The sequence below is a fragment of the Grammomys surdaster genome, unplaced genomic scaffold (genome assembly GCF_004785775.1).
Source record: "Grammomys surdaster isolate TR1022 unplaced genomic scaffold, NIH_TR_1.0 145, whole genome shotgun sequence".
Classification (NCBI taxonomy): Eukaryota; Metazoa; Chordata; class Mammalia; order Rodentia; family Muridae; genus Grammomys; species Grammomys surdaster.
In genome coordinates this window covers 4,865,274-4,892,933 of record NW_021604603.1, presented here as the reverse complement: position 1 = coordinate 4,892,933, position 27,660 = coordinate 4,865,274, and the positions used below count along the sequence as shown (strand labels likewise).

Sequence of the window (27,660 nt, the reverse complement as noted above, 5' to 3'; positions counted from 1 at the left end):
CCATGCCTTTATTTGTTCCAGTGCCATTCTACCTAGGACCGGACCTCTAAGTGATCCTAATGTCACCATTTAGATATATCAGACACTTAGGAGAGAGGGTACGTGACGGCATGTGGGAACTGGAGCAAGGAAGAATTGACCAAGTTGCCGAGAGTTGGGACCAGGCAGACAGATGTTTTCTTGCTTTTCTGTTACATCATCAAAAAGAGCAACAGAAGTACCCTGGTATGCGTCAGAGTGGTGTTGTACTCTGGTGGTGTGCTATGGTGTACTAGTTCTGTGTTTATTTACAATGACTCCCTTTCTAAATGCCTTGGGGAACCCTGGCAGTCACTTTAGAAATTATGGCTGAGTGACTTAAGAAAAGGGTAGCGATAGAAACCTGTGATTTCAGAGTTGAACAGAATGACCGAGGGAGGGTAGGATGGGGGGTGGGGAGGGATGAGGGAAGCAGGACACAGGGGTGGGGGCAGAGTAGGTGGTACTTGTCTTGACTTGCCCTTCAGCTAGGTTTGATCTCAGAAAAAATTCCCAAATTCTGCAAAACAGAATTTTAATTTTCCCATGTTGGATCTAGGTCAGAATTTGTTTCTAAATGTGGCAACAGGTACCTGCAAGTGGTGGGCTCCCTGGTTATGGTAATGTCTTTCTCTGGTTCTGTGTTTAATGTCCTGTAACAGATGAGTAGGACTTAATTCTGGCATCAGGGATCCCTAATTCATTGTCGATTGTGAGTTAAGGCTCAGCATCTGGAGCTGAGACCATCAATCAAATAGTCCTGTTACTCACACTGGATTTAAGGACGTGTTAAGGTTTGAAAGGGAAATGTCCCAGCTGTGGTGCTCTTTGGGAGGCTGGCAGAACCTTTAAGAGGGAGCCTTCCTGGAGGAAGGGGATCACTGAAGATCATTGGTGAGATAGTATGGCCTGGCCCCACTTTTTGTTCTTTCTCTGCTTCCTGAGTGAGGATACAGTGTGGCCAGCCAGCTAGGCGGTTCCCTCATGTGTCTTACCCCTTCCCAGAACTCTGAAGCAAAATAAACCGTTCTCCCTTAAGTTGCTCTGGCCAGAGTATTTTGTCCCAGCAGTGAGAAAGTCATTAAATCTGAAAGTGTCTTTAATTAATTACTTACACCATTAGTTTTCTCGAGACTTGGAGTAGTGTACACTTACTGCTAATCTATCTTGAAATCGGGTTTTCCTAACTGTAGTTCTCTAAGTTCATATACCCATTCGTTCTTCAGAGTTTCTTCTTGGTGATCTTTACCTTTGCTGAAAACTTGACATAACTCCCAGCTCAAAACAGCCTGGTACTGGCATCCTTCTGTTCCAGCCAGCCTTCTCTTACTCAGTGTGAAACCCATCCTTCCCTCCCATTGTCTGGCCTTGTTGGCCAGATTCGCCTGGCTTGCCTCAGTCCCTGCCAAACCACAGACATGTAACGGAGCAGACGTTCTACTCCCCCTTGCTTTGGGAATCCTCTGAGTCCGCATGGAGATGAGAAGCAAGGGAGATACCTGACTTTAAGAATTGCTCTGGATGGGTCTTGGTACATTTTCAAAGCTGAGCACCACACAGTTGCCCAGTTTTGTTCTAATCCTTCTACCACCACTACATGTCTCTCGCTAGCTTGTCCCTGCCTGCTTCTCTTTTTCTTTTAGACAGAGCCTCACTCACTATCATGCCCTGCTGTCCTCCTGCCTAAGCCTCCTGAGTGCCAGGATAACCAGCAGGCGCTGCCACTCACAGCCCTGTTGTCTTTTTGGGAAAACACTCTTACCTTTTTAACCTCCCAAATACTCCCTGAAGACGGTGGCTGTGAGCTCACCGTGTGCACTAACAATCCCTCCAAGTTCGGGGTCAGTGAGAAGAAGGACAGATGCAGTTCCACCACATACTGTAGCCTTTTCAGGTCATGACTGCTACAGCAGTTAATGACTTTCGGTTCCTCTAAGCTGACAGCTAGCGCACTGACCTACAGCTTCCTATGTAGGACAGAGCTTTCCAGTACAAATGAAATGCAAGCCCCCTGTGTAACTTTAAACTTTCTAGTAGAAACCGTTTTTTTAAAAGTAAAGCAGGAGAAATTAGCTATGTTCTTTTAAACCGAATACATCTAAAATATTGTTTTAAAACAGAATTTATGTAAAAATTATTAATAAACATTTTCCCCCATTCTTTGCTTCCTACTAAATCTTTAAAACCCTACTGCAATCTCAGCTTGAACTCATCACATTCCAGGTACTCTGTGACAACAGGGTCAGCACAGAGCTAGATCACTACGCTGCTTAAAAAAAGAGGAAAATGTAAAACAATTCAACAAGCTGTTCAGCCAACTCCCATCACCATGGACAGGACCCAGGCACCATGATGGATTGTGTACTCTTAAACCTGGAGCCAAAATAAACCAAAATGGGAGGGAAGCTGGGGGGGGGGATGAACAAGGGAGTCTGTTTGCTCGAGCAACCCATATCCCCGTGACTCTGAGTCACCCCGGAGGAAGCATGGAATCTCACCTCCCTGAAGAATGCACAGAAGACAAATGAATAGTGAGATCTCTTTGCAACCCTAGATTGGTTGAATTAAGAGTCCCAAACATGTTCCTTTGTTCAGATGCATTAACTTAGGCTTAGCCTGAGACAAATAGTTCTTTGTGTCTTTTGCTTGAGATTTCATAACTTTGTTTCTTCCCAATAAGAGTTTATAATACACTGCTAGTCTTTTTTTTTTTTTGGTTTTGTTTTGTTTTGTTTTTGTTTTTTAGAGACAGGGTTTCTCTGTGTAAACCTGACTGTCCTGGAACTCACTCTGTAGACCAGGCTGGCCTCAAACTCAGAAATCTGCCTGCCTCCGCCTCCCAAGTGCTGGGATTAAAGACGTGTGCCACCACTGCCCGGCTCTGCTAGACTTTTAAAGTAACTAAGTGCTAACATAAGGGCCAGACAGTAACATAAACATTTAACGTTGAATTATTTTGACCTACAAGAAGTTTTTTATGATTAGACCTATTTCATCCATCTGTTCATGACAATATCTTTTTCATTCTCCTAATTTTTTTTTCCCTTAGGGTTTCCAAACTTTATTGGCTCAATAATAAACAGCAAAGAAAATGTTAACTATCAGTCTGGGGGCGTCATGTAGATGTGAAAGCCACCCTTAGAAAAAGCTCTCCTAATTTTCTACAGGTTTAATTTTATTTATGTTTGTTTTATGTGTATGAGTGTTATGCCTGCATGTATGCAGTGCACACAGAGGCCAGAAGAGGGCATCAGATCCCCTAGAACTAGAGTTATAGGTGGTTATGAGCTGCCATGTGGGTGCTGGGAATTGAACTTGGGTCCTTTGAAGACCAGCCAGCGCTTTTTTTTTTTTTGGTTTGGTTTTTCAAGACAGGGTTTCTCTGTGTAGCCCTGTCTGTCCTGGAACTCACTCTGTAGACCAGGCTAGCCTCGAACTCTCGAACTCAGAAATCTGCCTGCCTCTGCCTCCCAAGTACGGGGATTAAAGGCATGCGCCACACCACCCCACCGCCCGGCTCAGCCAGCGCTTTTAACCACTGAGCCATCTCTAATTTTTTTGAGACAGGGCCTCACTTTACAGCCCACCTTAGACTAGAGCTCAGCACAGTCCTCCTGTCTTTGCTTGCTAAACGCTAGGATTATGTACTAGTTGCTCGTCTTGTTGCTGTGACAAAATACCTGCCGCTAGGAGCACACAGTAGAGAGGGTTTGTTTTAGTTCACATGTGTGCATGTGTGCATGTGTGTGTGTGTTCACGTATGAGTGTATATACACATGTGTAGGGTATGGAGCAGGACAATTCTGTGTATTATCCTTAGGAATGATGTCTCCTTCCTTTGAGACAAAGTCTCTCACCGATTAGACTAGACTAATTGAAGGCCTGCCAACTCTGAGGCACACCCCCCAACCCCCCACCTCCCCAGTACTGGGATTGCAAGAACCACCACCACGCCTGACATTTTACATAGGCCCTGGGGACTCAACACAGTTCTTGTGCTTGCAAGACTAGCACTTTAGCAACAGATCCATACCTCCCTTTCCCTCCAATCTATCAGCAAGAGTATTCTTGAAGAAGCAAAAAGAAATCTATACCTTAACTCTAATATGATATGGTTGAGAAAGTTACGGAAAATCTCAAGACCAGAGAAAGCACCAAGTATATTATTGGAACCCATAGACATGCTCACAAAGAACAGGCTCATTCAAGTCAGTTTTTAGTCTAAGCACTTAATTTTACCCCAGACTACATAGAGCTTTATAAACTTCTCTTTCCCCTTAAAGTATTAAGAATAATTGGAATCTTAGGGGCAGATCTCATGGGATAACCCACCACCATCAACACACACACACACACACACACTATACAACCATCCAGTGACAGCCATATACAAAACACATGCACTATGAAAATACTGCTTCTTTGTGGATCCATAAACAGTCTAAATCAGGGCTCATTATATTTGCCATCTGCTCAGCTTGACTAGAGGATGCTCTAAATTCTTTTGTCACCGTTGCCTATTTAACTGTAACTCAGGTGACCACCATCCATCCCATCTGATGTGTGTACGATTGATAGAACATAGTGTTGCTACTTTGTTGGTAAAGGGATGGAGACTCAGAAGTCTTCAAACTCCAGTTCTGGCTTTTCAGAGTTCTTGGGTGATTTACTTCCCTGAAGTTGGGTTCATTCGAGATCAAATGACTTCCAGCTATGTTGAGCCTGTTTAGAGTTTAGAAGGCAATGCCAGCTTCTCTCTGTGCTAGATGGGAAAGCAGGAAGTTGGAAGTATCTCCTGGATCCTTCTATGGCAGACTTATAAATCCAAAACCTTTCCTGAGGATAATCCCAAAGAAGAAAATAAAAAGAGCCTGGAGGTGTTTAAAACAACTACTATAGTTTAGATATTTCTCTACCATCAGAGAAGAAAGGAAGATTTCACATTCACAGTTCTTACCCGTTAAGCACTAGTTTGAGCAGCTTGGTTAGTGATTCTCCAAGCATATATATTCTGGACAGAAGAACCAGCTCAGTGTTCAAGCGTGGCTTTTGAGAACTTCACTGTGACACCAAAGCAATAATTTTTTTCCTATGCAGTCACAAGCTAGTCCACCCTTCAGTTAGTGAGGCCACACCCTTGGCCCTCTGGCTATCCGAAGTCCTCCTTGGCCATTCTAGTTCCACAGGCCCAAAATGTAGGGGCAGGCACTGTGAGAGAAGTCTGGGAGGGGTGACCAATCCTAGCCAGGAGCCATGTGAACCCTGGTGGTGTTCCCAGAGGGGAGGAGAGTCCCCTGCCCCGTGGATCCCATGTGTCTGCACAGACACAAACAGCGCAGTGTTCGGTGGAGCTGGCCTCCTCACAGTCTCCCTTTTCATCCTGCAGCAGAGATGGGGTGCACTAGAGTGTTCCTTAGACTGGGGTATCAGTGAGGAAGTGGGCAAGAAAACAAGAAGGGTAGTCAGTTTCCATTATTAGAGCCTGGATGAAGGACTTTATTATTCTAAGGGCACTCAGGGGGAGAATTTAGTATCACAGTATATGGCATTCTTACCTAACAGGAATACACCTGGATAAGTGTTGTAAACGTTGTAACATAGATTTTTGAACATGATTTTGTGTGAGTGTGTACATGAGAGAGACGGGGAGCTGAGGGGGAGTGGAGCACACCATATCACATAGGTAGAGGAGAGGTCAAAAAGCAACTGTGGAAGAGTTAGTTTTCACCTTCCTCCTTGGTCAGGAAGGATCTCTTGTTGTTTCTGCTCTGAAAACTACCCCCGGCTGGCTGGCCCCCACACCTGATTTTCCTATCTTTTTTTCTCCATCTTGCCTCAGGTGTGCTGAGATTACAGATGGATACTACCATACCCGGCATTTTACATGGGTCCTGGGAATTGAACTCAGGTCTTCAGGCTTACATAGCCAGCACTTTTACCCATGGAGCCATTTTCTTGGCCAAGTATTCTTCTAATTGATCTAAATTCCAGGAGGGAGTGCACTGTTCCTAGGAGAGAGGAATACATGGCACTTTTATCTTCTTGTGGTAGTAGAGAACAAATCCACCATGGATAAGGAGAAGAGAATAGCTGAATTTCATACAAAATAAGAGTTACCTATGGGTGTACTACAGACGTGCTAATCACAGAACATGGTTACCCACTCCTAACTGTTTCTTGGGAGATCTTCCCTAAATACACTGACTCTGTGAGCTGACGACTGAAGAAGGGCAGAAAGCTGAGAAACACCCAGCACACGCCTGTTATGCACAGGGCCTTCCTGGAGCTCACAGTATAGCACAGTACAGTGAACTCTGAGAGCAGGAGAGGAGGGAAAGACTCAAAGAACTAGAACCTTTCACTGAGTGTATAGAGGGGCCCCACCAGGAACAAATGTCATCATAGGGCAGAAAGCTGGTGAGTGGGCTGTACGGCATAGAGAGATTACCCTGGTGCCTCACTGTGCTCAGAGCAAAGTCCTGCTGAAAGGACCATCTTGCTCCTGCACTGGAGAACTTGACTGAGTAAATCGACAATGAAGCCCAGACCCAAGCGTTCTACGAGGTATATGGTGCCTGTTCTACACCACTCGAATGTGGTCCTTCTTGGATATTTAATATCACCATATAAGTAAAAACAAAAAGCAAAAAACAAAACCACAAGACTCAAAAAGAAGCAGAAACATATGACTAAGGAGGAAAATAGTCATTAGAAGCAGACCTGCAGATGACCACAACATCAGAATTAGCCAACGAGAGGTATTTGTATTCTTTATAAATATGCTTAAGGACCTATAGTAAAGGTTAATTATGTTCTTGAAAAGATAATGAATTTTAACAGTTAGCTGGAACTTCTAAGATGACATTTATGGCCTGTGCATCAACCCTCCCCACCCCTAGTAAGGATTATTTGGAAACAAGTTGCTAGTCATGTTTGTACCAGTCCCAAAGTCACCACCCCTCCTTGAGGTTTTGCATTCTTACTTTTGTATAAGCCAGGAATTCAAGTCCACAAGTGAGCTAAGTGCCTGCTATTTCAAGATACCATATAAACAAGATGGACGAGAATCAGTCCCAGCCCTAAGAGAAACTTATTTCACTGAAGAGATGTACAAACTTATCTCTAGGCAGAGTGCTCTAATGAGGAAGAGATACAGCAGGAGAAAGAGGGAGAGGTTTCTTTTTTTTTTTTTTTTTTTTTTTTGGTTTTTTTTTTTTTTTTGAGACAGGGTTTCTCTGTGTAGCCCTGGCTGTCCTGGAACTCACTCTGTAGACCAGGCTGGCCTCGAACTCAGAAATCCGCCTGCCTCTGCCTCCCAAGTGCTGGGATTAAAGGCGTGCGCCACCACCGCCCGGCGAGGGAGAGGTTTCTTCTGGCAAGGAGGATTATGGAACACCTGTGGGAGACATGGCATTTGGTCTTAACCTTGAAGGAAGGCCAGATGTCCATGTGAGATGGACAGAGCTTGCCTCCACTGATGGGAAAACCCTGGGACAATGGCTGGACTCCAGAATCTTCATTAGCACCCAAATCATTGCACTCCGAGAGCAGAACCAGATTCCCCTGGAAGGCCTGTGCTCCCTGGGATCTAGTGAGATAATTGGTCATCTAATAAGTCTAGGGGAAGGACAAGTAGGGTGGGAATGAGTTCTGCTTGAGGAACAAAAGTAAGGAGAAGTCAGAGGACGGAACAGTATTCAGTGTTCGATACTGTCCATGAAGAGAGGTGGAGAGCGTCTCTTTTGGCTGAAAAATAGAGACAAGAATAGGAGGGAGGCAGCAAAGAGCTTTTGAGAGAGCACAGGGATTCTGCATGCCAAACAACAGAGGCACTAGCTCTCCATTATCTGAGTTCTGTGCTCCTCTGTATTCTTTGGGGGGCAGATGTATGTTTGCCTTTCTTTCTCCCTGCCCTCTTGAATGGCTGCTGTTTACTGTGTGGTGCTCTGAGTCATATGCTGATAAACTGCAAACATTCCTAAGGATTTCCTGTCCTTGCACTGTAAGCAGTCTTAGGGCTCAGGATAGACCTTGCCCATCCAGCTACTTTTCTCTGATAGCTCTTAATTGAACAACAACAACAACAAAAATTTCTTTTTTCTTTCTTTCTTTCTTTTTTTTTTTTTTTTTGAAATAGGGTTTCTCTGTGTAGCCCTGGCTGTCCTGGAACTCACTCTGTAGACCAGGTTGGCCTCGAACTCAGAAATCCACCTGCCTCTGCCTCCCAAGTGCTGGGATTAAAGGCTCTGCCTCCCAAGTGCTGGGATTAAAGGCGTGCGCCACCACTGCCTGGCAACAAAAAATTTCTAAATGGTTCTTTTAGTCTCTGTCTGATTAGATTATGAAATTTAAATCTGCCGACTCTCCAGTGACTCAAAAGCTGTCCACTGGGGTATATTGTCTCCCTACCCCCCAAAACAAGCTCTGTTAAAAGTCATTTGGGATATTTTATTGCTGATTAGTTGATATATAATGTGTGTGTGTGTGTGTGTGTGTGTGTGTGTGTGTGTGTGTGTGACTGTTACAACTACCACAAAACTAAAATGAAAATAAAGAATTTTCTCTTAATTCAAAAAATCATTAATACAAAGAATAAGAGAAGCCGAGTAGTAATGTTACATGCCCTTGATCCCAACATTCTGGTCTACAGAGTGAGTTCCAGGTCAGCCAGAACTGCAAAGAGAAACCCTGTCTCGCAGAGGGTAGGGTGGGGGTGGAGGTCAGTTCAGGGGAAGGAAACAGATGCCTGTCACCTATCATAACCCTAGCAACTCAGGAAGCTAAAGAACATCACAAAGTCAGAGGCCACTATGGACCCTATCTAGGACTGGCCAGATGGCTCAGCAGGTAAAGGAGCTTGCTGCCAAGCAGGACAACCTGCGTTCAATACCTGGAACCCACATGGAAAAGGAAAACCAATTCCATAAGATGTCCTCTGACGGTCATGAGTTCAAATCCCAGCAACCACATGGTGGCTCACAACCATCTGCAATGAGATCTGATGCCCTCTTGTGGGGTGTCTGAAGACAGCTATAGTGTACTTATAATAAATAAATAAATAAAGTTTAAAAAAAAAAAAAAAAGATGTCCTCTGACTTCTACACATGATCTGTGGCATGTAACATATGCTCCCTCCACCCGCACATACACAAATAAATAAATATGGGGAAAGACCCTATGTAAAGAAGGGAAGAGCTAAGAGTGAAGAGAGTATTTGTGCTGAAGGAGAATGCCAAGTGGGAACTGATCTGTGAGCCATGAAGCCGGCAGTGAGGTCTGGCACTGGTGCTGTCTGTACTGTCATTCTCACAAGTCTGCAAGGTGATAGGATTAGCCACTGTGATGGGGTTCGACAGCAGGAAGACTGAAATGGGAAGACTAGTTAAAACTACAAACCCACATGGACTCTCCTCTCCTCTAGCTGGCCTTTGCCTTCATCAACAGAAGGTGGGGTGTTCTGGTGTTTTGATGTAGGAAAGAGCTTTGGAGGCTGGAGAGATGGCTCAGAGTTTAAGAGCACTGGCTGCTCTTCCAGGGAGCCTGGGTTCAATCCCCAACACTCCATGGCAACTCACAACCATCTGTATCTCCAGTCCCACGGGATCTGATACCCTCTTCAGGATTCTGTGGGCACCACGAGTGCATGTACTGCATAGCACAGACAGGCATGCTGACAAAACACCCATACACATAAAATAAACAAGCAAAGAAATGAAAGAAAAAGAGAAAACTGCCTGCTGCCATTTGGCGCTGGTCTTGTCATAATGGCCGGCAAGCGAAGGTTCGTTTCTGAATCCCTGGGCTGCTGCAGTCTTCCATTTCTGCAGAGCCCTTCCACAGAGAACTGTCCCTGCTGAAGGCCCTTGATTACCAATAATTAATCTCAGATGAAAGATTCAGTACTCCAGGCTTCCTCTGTCTCTGACCTAAGAGAACACGCTGTGAATGGTTCCTTTGTTTGCCTGCCAGAGATCTTATCTGAGCCCATAAGAGTTGATAGGACCATTGAGTCAGCATTGATCTTTCCTCAGTACCCTTCTTCTGCAAAAAAGGGCTGGGTGGCGTCTCAACCCTGGATAAAAGGGAGACTTAATGTACGACACAGGGGTCATTCAGTAACAGCTATATTTAATGGTAGTAAAATCTAAATAACTTTGCAGTGTTTCCTAATCCCCATGTTTTCTCTGCTGTTTCTCAATGTATTTGGCTAAATCACTACAGAACAACCAAGCCAAATGGCTAAACCACCCACTCTCTTATTCCCAGCACATGAATTAGAGGAAAGCCAGCTGAAATCCAGGCCAGGCTCATAAATGACTTGTATGTCTGATTTTTGTTCCATGATCTGAAACTCAAAATAAATCAGAAAAGAAACCTATCCCAATTACCGGCAAATTCACACGCACAAAGTCTCCAGCCTTGTACGTGCTCGGAGCTGATAAACACACTTATTCTGAACAGATATAAGACTTATTCCAAAAGCATAAACAGACACTCACATGCAGCGAGCTTATGGAGTTCATGAAACTCTTGTGTTCGGTTCAAGACTCTCCAGCCAAAGTGAGAGCTAAAGATCCTTTTACGAAGAGTTTGGAACAGGAGACCTTTGAAGAAGGGTCCTGAGAGACAAATTGGGAGCTTACAAAACAGTGATCATTGCCAAGCCTGGTAGCACAGGCCTGTAATCCCAGGTACTAAAGAGATTGGTTTTATATAATTAGACGGATCTAAAAATGCTTTATCTGTTATTGTTGTTTATTGCTGTTGTGTGTAAGGTGTGTTCATGCCACACTACACGCATGGCGGTCAGAAGGCAGCTTCATGGCGTCCGTCGGCTCTCTCCTCTCACCTTTATGCAGGTTCTGAGGATTGAACTCTGGTTGTCAGGTTTGCAGAGCACATGGTTTACCCATGGCGCCATCTCAGCAGCCCCTCCTTGTCTTTATATCATAGCTTCCTGCTAAGGAAATATAACACTGTCTCTTGCTAAGTACCAACTGCTTCTTCCTTTTAAAAAAAAGATCAAATTACAGGAATGTTCAAGTCTCACTTTGAATTATTGGCAAACCCAGGACTAACCCCAAACCTTCTTCTTTTGGAAGAATAGTGTAAAATCATTCATCATCTGTATAGGACGCTGTTTTGAGCACTGGGTTTAGTGGTAACTGCTCACCTCTCTCCCTCTTGTCTACAGCTGGGATGAAAGCAGCTCCATCAGCAGTGGGCTCAGTGATGCCTCCGACAACCTCAGCTCAGAAGAGTTCAATGCCAGCTCTTCACTCAACTCCCTCCCAACCACTCCCACTGCCTCCCGCAGGAGCTCCACAATAGTGGTATGTGACTTTGCAAACATCAAAGTGAAACACAGAATCAACCAGGAGGGACCTGCTTAGAGGTGTAAAATGTTTTCATTGTGACAGTATTTTGCAATCCCATCTATCTAGAATGATTGGAGAAGGAAACATATCCTAGAGATTAGATAAAGTATCTTCTCTGCAGAACCCCAGGGATGGAGGGAAACCCTAGTTGATTTATGTTATGGGATCATCAGGTCCCTTTAGCGCACCATGCCCGCCCCCTCCCCCACACCCCCCAAAGCTGCTTACTCTGCCTTTCCCTTTCATTAGCTACGTACAGACTCAGAGAAGCGCTCACTGGCAGAGAGTGGGCTCAACTGGTTCAGTGAGTCAGAGGAGAAGACCCCTAAGAAACTGGAGTACGACAGTGGCAGCCTGAAGATGGAGCCTGGGACTTCAAAGTGGCGGAGAGAGCGGCCAGAGAGCTGTGATGACTCGTCTAAGGGCGGAGAACTGAAAAAGCCCATCAGCCTGGGACACCCAGGCTCCTTGAAAAAGGGCAAGACCCCACCGGTGGCTGTCACCTCTCCCATCACTCACACTGCCCAGAGTGCCCTCAAAGTTGCAGGTGAGCTGGAACACAGGAGGGACAAGGGGGAAGACCTTTCTTGAATGGTTTTCCTTAATAAACGCAAACCTCTAGAGTGAGAGCAAAGGTTTGCATAAATACTTTCATGTACAATATCCTTTCTGACCTCTAAGATAGTCCTGTGAGTTAGGAACAACGGGTGTTACTATTTTACAAATGTGGGGAATGGCTCAGGGCTCAGCTGGCTGAGCTACAGCCACACTGCTGATAAGACCGAAAGGAGGGAGACAGTGTACCCAGGGACACATTTGACCTCCCTTCAAATGGCTCCCACTGGCTTCTTCTTTTTCTTCCCCATGACATACTTATTAGTGTCTCAAGGAGGTTCTCCCGAAGGAATGTGTTAAGTGGCCACATAGAAAGAAGCCCAGCCAGGCTTGGTGGCACACTCCTTTAATGCTGGCACTCAAGAGGCAGAGGCAGACAGATCTCTGAGTTCGAGGCCATTTTGATCTGCAGAGCAACTTTAAGGACAGTCAGGGCTACACAGAGAATCCATGTCTCTAGAACCTAAAACGCCAAATAGCCGCAACAACAACAGAAGTTCCCAAAGCTTGCCCCGTGGGTGTCATATAGCTTTAATCGACATTTCCCTCTGGTGTCTACACATTGCCATGTCTGATGATTCATTTCGTCCCCTCCTTGTTCCTCCTTGACCAGTTATTAGACACACTTCCTTCTTGATCATTTTTGTGGTCGCCTCTGCCATTTTAACCAAAATAAACTGTCCTACAGAAAACAATAAAAACAAACTAAATGAAAAGCCGACTTCCTCCCACAGGCCCTCTGGCAGGAAACTGTATCCGCTTATCCGATACCCTTTTGCCCATATTTAGGCCTCTAGATCATTATACTATATAGACAATTGATCCTTCTCCCCTAAAGAGAAGAAAAAGTGTTTTTAAGATATCATGATAGCAACCCCTCCTCTCTTTCCTGCGGTCTTTCAGGCAAGCCTGAAGGCAAAGCTACAGACAAGGGTAAGCTCGCAGTGAAGAACACTGGGTTACAGCGCTCCTCTTCCGATGCTGGCCGGGACCGTCTGAGTGATGCTAAGAAGCCCCCCTCTGGCATTGCTCGCCCCTCTACTTCAGGATCCTTTGGTTATAAGAAGCCTCCCCCTGCTACCGGTACAGCCACTGTCATGCAGACCGGTGGCTCAGCCACTCTCAGCAAGATCCAGAAGTCCTCAGGGATCCCTGTCAAGCCAGTGAATGGGCGCAAGACGAGTTTAGATGTGTCCAACAGTGTAGAACCCGGATTTCTCGCTCCTGGAGCACGGTCCAACATTCAGTATCGCAGCCTGCCAAGGCCAGCCAAGTCCAGTTCTATGAGTGTGACTGGGCGGGGTGGACCTCGGCCTGTTAGCAGCAGCATCGATCCCAGCCTCCTCAGCACCAAGCAGGGTGGCCTTACACCCTCCAGACTGAAGGAACCTTCCAAGGTCGCCAGTGGTCGGACCACTCCAGCCCCGGTCAATCAGACCGATCGGGAAAAGGAGAAGGCCAAAGCCAAGGCTGTGGCCTTGGACTCAGACAACATCTCCTTGAAGAGCATAGGCTCCCCAGAAAGCACTCCCAAAAACCAAGCAAGCCACCCTCCAGCCACCAAGTTAACAGAGCTGCCACCAACTCCTCTCAGGTACCCTCACTGGGCAGTGTCTTCCTCTTCTGTGTCTCCAGCATTTAACTAGCTGTGGCATGGCCTGTCTGCTGCGTCTCTAGACCTTTGTATGGATCCTTCCTCTCTCCTCTGTACCATCTCTGAAAACTCAACTTGTTTCTACTGTCCCATGTCAAGGCTGACTTTAGTACTTGTGCGTGTGGTTTTGCTATGTGTATCTGCATGTTCCCCAAATGCACGTGTTATCTCCCTTACAGTGGAAGATGCTGCAAGACCCCTGTTGAATCTCCTAGTTGGTTTATCAGTAGCATCAGAGTAAACCTTTAGCTGAGTAGGAGCCCAGGAAACAAAGGGAACTAGAAAAAGATTGCCTGTGTTGCCCTGTAATTTGTTATTCTGAATATTGTATTTTGTCCTCACTCCTCTCAGGGCCACAGCCAAAAGCTTTGTCAAGCCACCCTCGATAGCCAATCTAGACAAGGTCAACTCCAACAGTTTGGATCTACCATCTTCCAGCGATACCCATGCCTCAAAGGTCCCAGATCTGCATGCTTCGAGCTCATCAACTGGGGGCCCTCTCCCGTCTTGCTTCACCCCCAGCCCAGCGCCTATCCTCAATATTAACTCAGCCAGCTTCTCCCAGGGCCTGGAGCTCATGAGTGGTTTCAGTGTCCCAAAGGAGACCCGCATGTACCCCAAACTCTCAGGCCTGCACAGGAGCATGGAGTCCCTCCAGATGCCAATGAGCCTGCCCAGTGCCTTCCCCAGCAGCACCCCCATCCCCACCCCACCTACTGCCCCGTCAGAGGAAGACACAGAAGAGCTGCCCTGGAGTGGAAGCCCCAGGGCTGGACAATTGGACAGGTATGTGGTGGAGCCAGAGCTGAGCCTGCCTTAGACTCATGCGTCCATTAGCAGTTCCCTCTGTTGCTGTGTCGTGGATTTTGATTCTTTTTTCCACATTTTAAATAATTTAATTCCTTTGAGAAATGTAGGGTGTTTTTCTTTTGGTCTCATCTTGGACACGAGGAAAGCTTTACAGAAAGTTATAACGACATCTCCGAAGTCTCATAATTAGTTTTGTTTGTCTTCTAGCTTTTGCTTTCAAGAGCAAAATCAATTCTATTACATCATATCCTGGTTCTCACCTTCCACAGTGACCTTTTAAATGGCTAACTAGACCTTAACTCCTAACAGGACGACATTTACCATTTCAAGTACTTTCCAAGTTCTGAGTCAAGAATTAGATTGTGACCATCTTATTTGTTCATGTAGACTTTCATAGTTTGCTGTCCTATCCCTGGAGGACACACCCTTCAAAATTATGCACCCAGGCTCCAAAAGGGGCTCACCTGCCTTTCTCTTTCTCTCTACAGCAACCAGCGGGATCGGAATACCCTCCCCAAGAAAGGGCTCAGGTAACCCTTAAATGTGTGGGGTTTTGTTTTGTTTTCCCTAACATATATATCTAAGACTCTTAGCCTGTTTAAAAAAATTTTTACCTTTAATCATAAAATATGGGAGGCAGAGGCAATTGTCTTCGGTTAAAAAATAAATAAATAAATTAATTAATTAATTAATAAAAAATAAATAAAATAAAATTCCAACCCAACCTAACCCATGGCCCCCTGCATGAATTTAGTGGCCTTTTTAGACAATTGTTTGTATGTGGTCCTAATGCCACCCAAGCCCACTGCAAACTCACCATCAAGTAAGTATGTTAGCTTTTATAGCAAGTGACACTCTTTGGTGTCAGGGAAGAAGTAAATTTGCATACAGGGCTTGTCTCTGTCTGTCTTAGGGTTTTTATTGCTGTGAAGCGACACCGTGACCACAGCAACTCTTACCAAGGAAAACATTTAATTAGGGCTGGCTTACAATTCAGGTTTAGTGCATTAACATCAAGGCAGTAAACATGTCAACATGCAGGAGAAGGAGCTGAGAGTTCAGCAGGCCGCAGAAACCAAGTGAGCCACAGTGGGCCTGGCTTGAGCATCTGAGACCTCGAAGCCCACCCCTCGTGACATACTTCCTCCAACATTGTACCTACTCCAATAAGGCCACCTCCTCATAGTGCCACTCCCTGTGAGCCTCTAGAGGTCATTTTCATTCAGACCACCACAATCGTCCTGTGCTGTCACAGCCCTATGAACTGCCTCGATACAGCTCATCCCCTCACAGTGGACTTCTGAGGCCACTCACATAGGCAAGGGACAGGGAGTGTGGATCCTCCACTGACTTAGATGGAAACATGTGTCACCTGCCTACACATGGCACCATAGAGCCCTGCTCTGAGTTCAGAGGAATTTCTAAAGCCTTCATCCATCCTTTCTGTCCCCTCCAGGAGCTCTCATGGGACAATTCTGAATCGCCATCCCTTGACCCTGACCAATCCTCCTTTTCCTTGCCCTCTTTCAAAGTCTCCTTCCATCTCTAGCCTAGCTTAGACATCCCACGCACACATACAGCTAAGCCTCTGATGTCACTTTGTAGCAGCCCCAACCGAGTACCTCTGCTACTTCCTCAGGTACCAACTTCAGTCCCAGGAGGAGACCAAGGAGAGGCGGCACTCCCACACTGTCAGTGGACTTCCAGAATCGGACGACCAGGCAGAACTGCCGTCCCCGCCTGCGCTCTCCATGTCCTTGAGTGCAAAGGGCCAGCTTACCAACATAGGTTAGTGTCTGTGGTCATTCACTGTGGCAAGAGATGAGGCAGCAAAACAGTTAGGCATGTTTGGCTCCAGTTGTAGTGGGTTACTTCGTGGTGCCTCAGTTTACCAACCCAAACTAAAAATGAAGGCAAAGTATTCCAAGGTCTTAAACTGAAAGGTTGTCCCTGAGCACAGATGTAGGGTCCTGATGGCATCAGAGGGTCTGAATGACAACCAGGGCAATCCATAAACTAAGGCCCTGAGCTTAAGAAAGTTGATCCATGCACAGTACTGCTGTGGGCAGCTGCTGGGAGCGCAATCCCAACCTATGGGTTTGGTGAGCAGAAGACAGACAAGGGTTGTTGATGGCAGAATGAAGTCCGTCTCCAGAAAAGTCCAGATTCACCAACTGCTCTGGCTGAGCCAGGGCCATCTTAGCCCTAAAGGCAGGCTGACTAAGACTTGTCCTAGACACACCACACCCTCTTTAAAGCCTTTGGAGAAGAAAAAGCTGGGAGAGAAGGAAGTGGCTCTGTGACTCAGAGGGGATGGGGAGGAGGGGCTGGCTCCGGCTCAGATGTACACCAGCCCTGGTTCTGGGAGGTACTGTGCCATGACGGGTTTAATGGGAATCTCTTTAGAACAAGTCTGGAATAGACCTGTCGTTGGCTTGCTGTATCTCTAAATCCATCTCTCCTCAGCTGAGTGGGGAAAAAAAGCAGTTCTTTTGTGACCAGGACTTGTAACATCTCTCTGTGCAGGGGCTGTGGGGAATTTGAGGAAAACTAGGAATGGGGGTCCTTTGTGCCTAAGGAAGAGTCATCTGGCTTCTGTGGGCTCATCAGCCTGTTTTCTGTCTCCATTGAAGGCCAAACAAGAAGAAAAGCCAATCATGCTGTAGAATGAGGGACTGGGCCAAACAGTAACCATCTTACGAGTTCACAAGGGCCAAGACAGAGGGGTGAATTCTTCCCAGGTCTTTATAGGCAGGGAGGGCGAACATCCATATACTTGTATGGAGGTTGGACAGGGGAGCACCACACCTTGAAAGGCAGCCATCTAGCAAGGGAAAAGTGGAGCTGGCCTCTGCGGTTGACAGATTTCACAGCTGTGGATTCCAAAGCCTCTCTGAAGCTTGTTCTGTTTCTTCATTTGGATCTGAGTCTTGGTCTGAGTGCTGAGCCCACCCCTAAGACAGTTTGTGTTTTTGAGAACCACACCACCTCATTTTCATCAGCACATCCTGGTGATGTGAAGGTTTCAGGAAAGTGGCCAGGCCTCCAGCCTAACCTTCAAAAGCAACAACTCCAAGGCAGGCAGCATTAAAGGAAGATCCTTACTACAGACCATGGAGTCCTTCTCCACTAGGGCCCAGCCTTCCCAGGAGAGGGCCGTTCCTAACCTCCAGCTGCTTGCACACCCCACGGCCCCACCTGCTCTTCCTCCTCCCCTCCCCTCTTCCCGTTTGCCTTGCAATGACTCCTGCTCTGTCCCCACAAGGGACCAGAGAGCTGATGACCCTGCCTCTTCTCCTGCCTCCTCCTCCCACACCCTTCCACCCTCCCTCTGTCCTTCCAGTGAGTCCCACTGCGGCCACCACGCCAAGAATCACCCGCTCCAACAGCATCCCCACCCACGAGGCGGCCTTCGAGCTGTACAGCGGCTCCCAAATGGGGAGCACCCTGTCCCTGGCCGAGAGACCCAAGGGAATGATTCGGTCAGGATCCTTCCGAGATCCCACGGATGATGGTGAGACTTCGTGCTAGCGCGGTTCACGCTCATTCCAGCTCTGCTGGGTCCCCTCACCCACTGCCACCTCCACTGCCACCACCACCACCACACACACATAATTCACAGCACATCAACTTGGGCCATTTCAGTTCTATCTTCCCATAACTTTGAAGGGTCTGGAGGCCCAGAAACCTTGGGGGGCGCCACCTAGCACTGGGGTCTGGGGACGGAGCATCTACCACTGGGGCCCAGGGAAGGGAAATCGAGATTTGGAAGGGTTGGATGTAACTCCTCAGGTGCTCTGAGACTAGAGCTGTTCTCCTTTTTCTAAGAGTGGACTTTCTTCCCCACAGTCTTTCAGAAGAGATAACAGACAAAAAAAAACAGTAGCTCTTAAATCCATACAAACAACTAGGCATCTCAGCCCTCTTTCTAGAATGCTCCAAAGACTAGCTCCCAGGCTGACCCTGGGATTGTAGGTGGTAATCTGGGTGTTAACAGAAGACCGGGCCGTGGGGTTCATGAGACCTCCATTATTATTCTCAGGACACATCCCTGACACGTGTGGGTTCTGTTAGTGCTTGCAGTGGGTTCTGCTTAATTTTTTCTCCCACCTGAGTGGTCCACAGGCTCCTAGGCTAGCATTGCTAGGTTGAGAAGAGGAGGCACAGGCAGAATTGTAGTACTGGTTCTGACCAGCTCTAACAAGAAACTCCTCCCTTTCTACAGCTTAAAGTACTTCCTTGGCTGAGCAGATCAGATGCTGACTACCCATGAAAATCTCCTTTCCCTCTCTCTGGACCCCCATGCTCCTCAGGGAGACAGATCCAGGGACCACCAAGGCCCAGGCTATCAGAGAAAATAGATGAAAGGGGAGGCAGTCTCTATTCAGGACCATGTCCTCAGATTCTCTCCTGCTGTGGGCTGTTGGGATATGAACAGGTGCCCTATGTTGTTCTCTCTGTTTGCTCCAGATGCCCTCCAGAGTCTGAGTCCAGACTCCTGCTTTAGGCTCCTCCCAGGAACTTCTAGGCCCTCAATGCTCTGCTAACCTGTGCTCTCCTTCTCTTTCAGTTCATGGCTCGGTGCTGTCTCTGGCCTCCAGTGCCTCTTCCACCTACTCCTCAGTAAGACCATCAATGTCCCTTCCCTGTGAGCCCCGCCCCCCTACCATTCCATATTCCCTTGGACCTCCTTTGGTCGGGTAACTGGATGGGGGTGGGAAACTACCGTTTCTGCACTTGCTGGCCTTGGGAGTGGGTGTAGGGGGTGGCACCTAGAGCTTGGAACACTCAAATGAGTGTCTTGGGTCCTCTGTGTTCTTTCTGGCCTTGCCACCAACTCCCAAACAACTCTGGTGTTTTTTTTTTTCTCTCTCCTTTGAAAAGTGAAGATCTCCTTGTTACAGCCATGGAAAATGGGAAGTGTTTCTAGTACCCGAGATGACTAGGTTCCCAAGACTCTAGAGACCCCAGTAATGTACAGAATTGACCAAATGTCTACCATGGGGAACCACACACAGCATTTGGCTTCCAGATATCTTTTGACTTGTAGGTTTGTTTGGACCTTAATTCTTTACTCCTTCAAGGTGCGAACAGTCAAAGTTTGTTTTCAGACCAATTGGCTTGGTCTGAACCATTCTCTAGCCTTCTTAGCAATGATAAGGTTGGCTAAAGATAAGCACCAGAGAGGAGCCTATTATTTAAACCTGAATGTAGCTCTGAGGGGCCAGGGCCAAGAGACAGGGGACTCACCTCTCTGCATCTGTCAATCATGCTTCTTCCGGTCTCTGCCCTGACATTTGGGCCTGGCTTCTGCACCTCCATAGTAACCACCTGCTTTTTCTGTCTTTCTCTCTTTCTGTGCCCACTTCTTCAGGCTGAGGAGAGGATGCAATCTGAGGTAGGATACAAAGCCTTTGTCTCTGCTTCTTTAACACCACTGCATACTCCGTTTTCCTTCTAAATAATCTACCTCTGCCATCAGTAGTTTGTCTCTCTTCCTTTTTGCAGCAAATTCGGAAGCTTCGTAGGGAACTGGAATCATCCCAGGAAAAAGTGGCCACCCTGACATCTCAGCTGTCTGCCAATGTGAGTACCTGAAGCAGGGTGAGACCTGCCTCCAGTTAAACAAGGCATTGGGAAAGTGATCTGACCGAGTCCGCCCTGGCCTTAGACCTCTAGGGAGCAGGTTTTAGTCACATTTCTACAATAGAAGATTCGGGGACTGTCTGTCACTTTTTTCGAGCCTTCCTTAAGAACCATTTTTCCCCACCTTAATTAATTGGTGTGGATGAGTTGGTGTCTGGTAACCTTTGACATTCCTAAAGAAAGCAGAGACCAGTGGTTCTGCAGGGAGGCAGAAACAACCTTGCCATTGGCCATGGACAAAAATAGCAATTTTAATTACTGAGCCCTCTGATCCTATCTACTGCCCTAGGGTGTGCTTTCTTCTTTACTGACGCCACACAACTGAACAGGCTCAGAGCCAGTTATTAGAATTCTGTCTGGTGGCAGTGGTGGCGCACGCATTTAATCCCAGCACTTGGGAGGCAAAGGCAGGTGGATTTCTGAGTTCGACACCAGCTTGGTCTACAGAGTGAATTCCGGGACAGCCAGGGCTACACAGAGAAACCCTGTCTTAGAAAACAAACAAACAAACAAAAAACAAAACAAAAACCAGAATTCTGTCTGGTGACCATGAGGCTGGCTCAAGCCCAACTCCATTCTAGCTACCTATGTGGTTCACGGTTGGCTCTGCCTCGATTCTGTCCTTGATCCGATCTGAGCTTCAGCTTTGGACCCAGCATCCTTCATTTCTGCACTTAACCCACCTCCATATGTCCACTTAGAATGTCTGCCTTCCCCCAGACCTTAGTCTTTCTGTTCTGAGAGATGAGGAGGACTGGAGCTACCTCATCTAACTCCACTCTGGGCAGTTCCTCTCCTGTGACCAAACTGCAAACAGGGAACTAAGAGCCATTTTCTCCCAAAATTGTAAACAGCAGCTGAGCTGGGTGTCCAGGAGCTTTCCAAGTGTTTGTACAAAAACAACCACGTCTGCGGTTTCTACAGTACTTTCTTCTCTCTTCCCTTCCTCTCTGGGGAGCTCAGTTGCCAGGCCTGAGGCCTATCACTTGGAATCAGGTAGAATGCTCACCAAGATTTTGCATGCTTCCAGTGTATTTTAGCAACACAGCTCTCTTACCACATTGGCTGTTGTCTTTATTTTTTCTCCTAAATCCTCAGTTCATAAATCCTGTATTGACTGGTTTGCTTGAAGCTCGTATCAAGCTCCAAACTCTCTGGGACCAAACGAATTATAACAGAAACAAGAACCATCCTGTACCACGCCCATCAAGGCTAGTGGCCTAGGTCATGTCCTGCACGCCCTAGGAAATTCATGTCTGGGAGATGTTGAAGGGGAGAGGCGCCAGGGAGGTGGAGAACAGCCAGGGAGGCGGAGGACATTATTATGCCTGATTCACTTACACTGCAATCTGTCAGCCATCGTGGCTGTCAAGGCTGGTCTAGTTCCAGAAAATGAATTTAGAGGGTAAATTTTCTTAGAACGGCAAGTTCCATTTGGCCAAGAGAAAACAAACTAAACACCCAGGTCTGGCGGGTTCTGGATCTAGAGTCAGGTTTTTGCCAAGGGTCCAAGCCCTTCCCTTCAGCGGGAGATGTGATGCCAGACCCCAGAGCTCTGCTTGGGATTCCTGATGTTGAACCAAGCTTATGCCATGTTGGATGGAATAGCCAAGCTGCTGAAGATGGCATCCTCTGGCCAGGAAGTGGCCCTGATCACTGTATTACCTCCAATGCTAAATTCTCTACAAAAGGACCACTTGGCCTGAAGTTCTACAGGCACCCTTATCTGTGGTTGGCATTAGAGCAAGGTTCTTGGGGGAAAAGAGAGGCAGGAAAGGAGTGAGAGGAAAGCTTAGTTCCTCAGAGGGGCAGATGTGCATGTAGAAATGTATTAAGAGACCAGGGGCACTGTGGGCTCTGAGTAGATTTTCAGGGACTATAAGCTACCTGCCAATAGCATATGATGGTTAGTTAGAAGGAAACAAGATTGAAATTAAGAAGACAGGAGGTGGGGGCTGAAGCGATGGCCCAGTGCTTAAGAGCACTGGCTGTTGTTGCAGGGAACCTGGGTTCAGTTCCCAGCATCCGTGTACTGGCTCACAACCATCTGTAACGTCAGTCCTAGAGGAACCGGACCCTCTTCTGGCCCCATCAGGCATGTACGTGGTGCACAGATATACCTGCAGGTCAAATACCCACGCAAAAATAACATTTAAAATTGAGAAAATTTCGAGGGTGGGGTTACAGAGGGAGGGAGAGAGAGGGAGGAGAGAGCACAGAAGGTGAGAGTTCGGCCTCAGAGGGCAAGCTCAAAATCCCAGTACTTGAGAGGCTGCAACTGCAGGAAGGTCACTAGTTCAAGCCTATTGGGAATAGTGAGTTCAAGGCCAGCCTGAGTAACTTAGTGAAATCTTCTCTTAAATATTGAAAAAAGACAGAAGGTGAAAGAAAGCTGCTTAAAGAAAGATGCTCAGATCATGACATGTGTTTGCCTAGGAGCCCAGGACCCAGCAGATTTACAGGAAACATGGAAGACACTGCCTCTGGCCTTGTAAGCTCCAAGGCACTGGTGAAATTGGACTTGGTGGTCAGAGAGGACATGTAATAGGAGGCAGGGAGGGTGCTGCTAACACCACAGGGACTGCATGAATGACCTGCCCAAAGCCTTCTGCTTCTTGTTACCCTCACCATTTGCTGCAGTGCTCTCACTGGAGGCTGTTTGTCCATCCTTGAGTGGTCCCTTTTCTGCTCCTATACCTATTTCCCTTCACCTTTCCTATACCCTTTGCTGCCAGGAGCTAGCTGGAGGTCCAACCACTAGGAAGGAACCTTTCCCTACCCTACCAGAGATCCAGAGTTCCCACAGGATCCTGCATCCTTTCCAATGTAGCCCTGACCCCTAGTGGCCAAAGTGGGGAATGCCCTGAAGTGGTTTGCATGGCTACTGGCATCCCCTCCAGCCCTGCCAGAGACAAGGCGTTATATTCCAAACCCAGGATAAGGTAAGAATAGGGTGCCATCTAGGTGCAGAGGCAGAAGAGATAAACCAAATGGATCCTACTGGAAGATCATTTTGTACCACAAGAGCTGGCCCTCTGTGGTGGAGTTAAACCAAAAGCCGTAAGCCAGAGGCTGTTGCCCTCCCATCAAGCCCACCTACTACATAAAACAGGGAGGGACTTTACCACCGCTGAATTCCCCAAAAGCTCTGAAAACCTGCCCCACCCTCTACGCTCTGTTATTCAAGAAGCTGGTTCTCTCCAGAAAACCTATCTGATTCTACCTGGTCTGCCCATGGAAATCAATACGTTGAAACCATCCAGAGTTTTGTTTGCATTGGTCTGTCAGCCCTGAGATGCGGAAAATCTGTTAAACTATGCCTGTATCAGCCATTTCCTCTTCTGCAGCCGCAAATGCCTTAAGTTCTTCTTTGTACATTTGTGTCAGGCTAACCTAGTGGCCGCTTTCGAGCAGAGCCTGGTGAATATGACATCCCGCCTGCGACACCTGGCAGAGACGGCCGAGGAGAAGGTAAGAGGCCCAGGGTGGTGAATTCTAAACCCACTAGCCAGGGCTGCCTCTTCCGCTCCAGTGTCATGGCCATTTGCTCACTGATGGTGAGAACAGGCCTGGTTCTCAGCCTGCCTGACAGTAGTGTCCTATTCTCACTCCCGTTTCCTCCTCCCTTCCTGTGGACAGCAGTACAATCCTATGCCCAGTTCCCTGTATTTCTGCTGAGCATCTAACAACACAACCATCGTTTCCTTTAGGACACCGAGCTGTTGGATTTGCGAGAAACAATAGACTTCTTGAAGAAAAAGAATTCTGAGGCCCAGGCAGTCATTCAGGGAGCACTGAATGCCTCAGAAGCCACACCCAAAGGTAGGATATCAGCCAGAGAGCGGATGGAATTGAAAAACAACAGGAGTGGGTGGAAGGAAGATGATTCTAGGGCCCACAACGCCAACTTTCATATCTACTTTCTAGAAGGTGAGGGTCCTTAGGTACTCTTCAGTGTGCTGTCTGGATGCCCACTGAGGAACTCTGGAGCATGACTCCTGAGGATGAGGGCAAGCAGAGGAAGCCTGTAATCTCCACAGGCCTGCTACTCTCTCCTCAGCCTTTAGACCAGAGCCAAAGACCAGTCAAAGGTGTCTCAACAGGGCCTCATCATGTAGCTCCGATTAGCCTGGCACTCAACCACATTGCTGTCCTCATCTCCTAAGTGCTGTGAGTGTGAGTGTGTGTGTGTGTGTGTGTGTGTGTGTGTGTGTGCGCGAGCGCCACCAGGCCCAGCTCAAAACTGTTCCTTTTTGTTTGTTTTAAAATTTTTACTTAATTTTTTTAAGGTTTTGAATAAGTACATATCCTCTGCCCTCTCCTTTCCCCTTTCTCAGCCTTCTCTCTTCCTGTTACACCTCCCCCCAACCCCCAGAGGCTTAGTTCTGCCTTCCTGACACATACATGCCACATACTTCTGTATATCCATGTACAAATCTAGGCACAAATGAGAGAAAGTATGATACTTTCTTTCCGAGGATGGCAAAAAAAATGAATCTTAAGTAAAGGTAGTTTCAGAATAGCACAGCTATAAGGCATGTCTACACACCAGTGCAAGATTTTGCTTGACCGTCATTACTCCAAGGAGTAGTCAGCCTGCAGTTCAGATGGGATGGTGAGAAACTATAGAGGTTCATTTCACGCTGTGGCAAGATATAGCCGTGCTGCTCTGCCTGGTTACCCGGCCGTTAATATAAGATCCACGTTTTCCTCCTCACTGTTTGGCCTTTACAATGAGTTCGTTCTGGTGCTTATGCGATCTCAATTATACTCTCCCTCTGTGTTGGTCCTGTCATGGCTTGGGCTTTCCACATTCTTCCCTGGAATACTGTAGTAATTCCTAGCTGGTTCCGAGTGCTCTGGTCTCTTACCTTCCCTGCCCCCAGAGTAACCTCACTGTCCCTTCACATCAGAATGCATTCCAATTTAAATGGGAGCTAGTTATTAGATAAAAAGGACTTTGGTTAATTTTCCTTGGTCTGATAATGCTGTTGTGAGCAAATAACCATATTCACAGGAGATTTATCTTTAAGTATTATTTTCAAACTGCATGAGAAAGTAGGGGAGGGAACAGGTGTAATAAAGTCTTCGCTGTGGTTGAACTAGACAGAGGGCACCTGGGTTGGCGTTTCCTGTGTTGTAACTTTTCTCTTATATTTGAAACATTTCAGAAAGGCAGGTTATAAGAGGAAACAATGTATCCCCGGCCCTTTAAAGTCGCACGGCAGCATCCTCCTTCTCAAAAGTGTGCTTTTCTTTTTGGCCCCATCTTCTGTCATATCCTCTTGCATCTGATATTCCATCTATAAAGAACCCTGCCACATGGTGGGCACTTTCCTACCTGTCCTCAGGTATTCCAGATAACAACCTAACAAGCATATTTTATAACAAGGAGAATAATTCAATCCTTTACCGAAGGTGATCTATCTGGGATATTCAGCTATTTCCAACTTCCCAAGTGAACTTTGCCCTTGAGATCGTACCTTTTCTTTTCGTTTCATTTTGTTTCATTTTGTTTTGTTTTGTTTTGTTTTGTTTTGTTTTTGGAGACAGGGTTTCTCTGTATAGCCGTGGCTGTCCTAGAATTTACTCTGTAGACCAGGCTGGCCTCAAACTCAGAAATCCACCTGCCTCTGCCTCCCAAGTGCTGGGATTGAAGGTGTGCACCACTACTGCCCGGCTGATCGTACCTTTTCTAAATGAGTACATTATGACTTTCTGCTGGGAATGTTCACCTTTGTTCATGTTGATCAAGAAGCAACTTCACAAGGAGGACTTCTAGACACTCCATTAGAGCTACTGCTTAAACAGTGATGCCCAGGCGTATTTTAATTATAAATAGGCAATACATTTGCATGGTATAAAACTCAAGATGCACAATGTGTTTTCTAACTGTTGCAAATTTCTGATGCTACACTCTGCCCCTTCCACAGTTCTGAGGGTTGAGCCCAGGAGCTTACGGATAGTAAGCAAGCACTCTGCCACCAGCTGTATCTATAGCTCTCTTGTGTTAGTGAAAATATCTAAGGCATATAATTTAATAGATGAACTCATAGCTATCGAAAGCTCCCTATGCTAGTCAAATACTTGCTCCTTTTTTTTTTTTTTAACTTGTGAGGGGGCTTGAACCCAGGATGTCTGCACAGACCTTTCTTCAGCCCTAAATACTTTTCTCAGTGTTCCCATCTGAAATATCCCTGTTCTTTCAATATTCAGACATCTCCTCTGTTGGCCCTTTTATGTCCCTCTTCACCTTTTTAAAGAATAGTGATCCATTTTTCTTGGTATTACAAACCTCAGAGAATTTCAATTTTCTGCCTATCAGATGACAAAGTAAAACTCAGTCAAGTTAAATGCAAGGCACAAGGCTGCTCATACTTGACCTTGAGCCAAAAGACAGCCAGTTCTTGCTGGAAGGTCATAATATACTAGGGCATGGACCAAGAGTACTACCATAAGTTCAGAGCCAGCCTGGGCTACAGAGACAGTTAATAGGTTAACCTGTGCTATAGAATGAGATCCTGTCTTAAGAAACAACAAAACAAAAACAGATACAATGCCTCATACATGTAATCCCAGCACTTGGGAGGCAAGGCAGGAGGAGTGTCACAAGTTCAAGACCAACCTGGTGTACATAGTGGGACTCTGCTAAAACACAGATAGACAGATGAAGGATGTCCACATAAAAGGCCAGGATTTTTACAACTAGCCAATCTTGAGTTCCTTACAAAATCCTTCTATTTCTTATACTAAACTTGGGCTTCTTTTTGTTTTGGTTTTGCTTTTGTTTTATTTTTGCTTTGGACAGGGTCTTGCTGTGTAACCCAGACTAGCCCAGAACTCATAATCTTCCCAAGTGTTGGGCGCCATCATGCCCAAGTTGGACTGACAGCTTCTTGAGAATAGGATTTGTTCTTTTATCATGGTTGCATTTTCTTTTATGTCAAGGCATAACTGTAACTCTATAAATGTTCATTGGATGAATAATCTCCCAAATTAGTGTATAGAAGTTGGTGGGTCTTCCCTCCAACTGCTGCAGTTAGACTTTTCTTAAGCCTCACATCTTCTCTAAATCTACCTCTGTGTTCTTCCCACTTGTTCTGGCCAATAGAACTCCGCATCAAGAGACAGAATTCCTCAGATAGCATCTCCAGCCTCAACAGCATCACCAGCCATTCCAGCATCGGCAGCAGCAAGGATGCTGATGCCAAGAAGAAGAAGAAAAAGAGTTGGGTAGGTAAAGGCTTGGGGACTGGCCTGTGCTAGGAGTCATTTACCCCATTGCAGAGAACTGATCCTTTCAGGATCAACCAAGAGATGGTCCCTTCTAACAAGGTGCCAGTGTTGTGACATCTGCTGGGGACAAAATCTGCTAAGTTCCCATTCCTCTAACCATTGTCTACTCCCCTACCACCACGCTGCACCCCGACCACCACCACTGTCCCCCTCCTCTACCACCACGCTGCACCACCACCACCACCACGCTGCACCCCCCCACCACCACCACTGTCCCCCTCCCCTACCACCACGCTGCACCCC

At 46.7% G+C, this 27,660-nt stretch overlaps 1 protein-coding gene across 2 annotated transcripts in view; it reads left to right on the top strand.

The window, feature by feature from the left end:
• Nav1 (neuron navigator 1) overlaps positions 1-27,660 on the top strand; it is a 144,799-nt gene that overhangs the window by 98,830 nt on the left and 18,309 nt on the right. For both annotated transcript variants that reach the window (XM_028764664.1, XM_028764665.1), the window contains 12 exons: positions 11,213-11,351; positions 11,646-11,943; positions 12,915-13,605; positions 14,017-14,451; positions 14,964-15,005; positions 16,115-16,263; positions 17,819-17,989; positions 19,046-19,098; positions 19,984-20,061; positions 23,509-23,592; positions 23,832-23,943; positions 27,233-27,354. In XM_028764664.1, the coding sequence (XP_028620497.1) occupies positions 11,213-11,351; positions 11,646-11,943; positions 12,915-13,605; positions 14,017-14,451; positions 14,964-15,005; positions 16,115-16,263; positions 17,819-17,989; positions 19,046-19,098; positions 19,984-20,061; positions 23,509-23,592; positions 23,832-23,943; positions 27,233-27,354 (2,374 nt within the window). The remainder of the gene's footprint in view (positions 1-11,212; positions 11,352-11,645; positions 11,944-12,914; positions 13,606-14,016; positions 14,452-14,963; positions 15,006-16,114; positions 16,264-17,818; positions 17,990-19,045; positions 19,099-19,983; positions 20,062-23,508; positions 23,593-23,831; positions 23,944-27,232; positions 27,355-27,660) is intronic.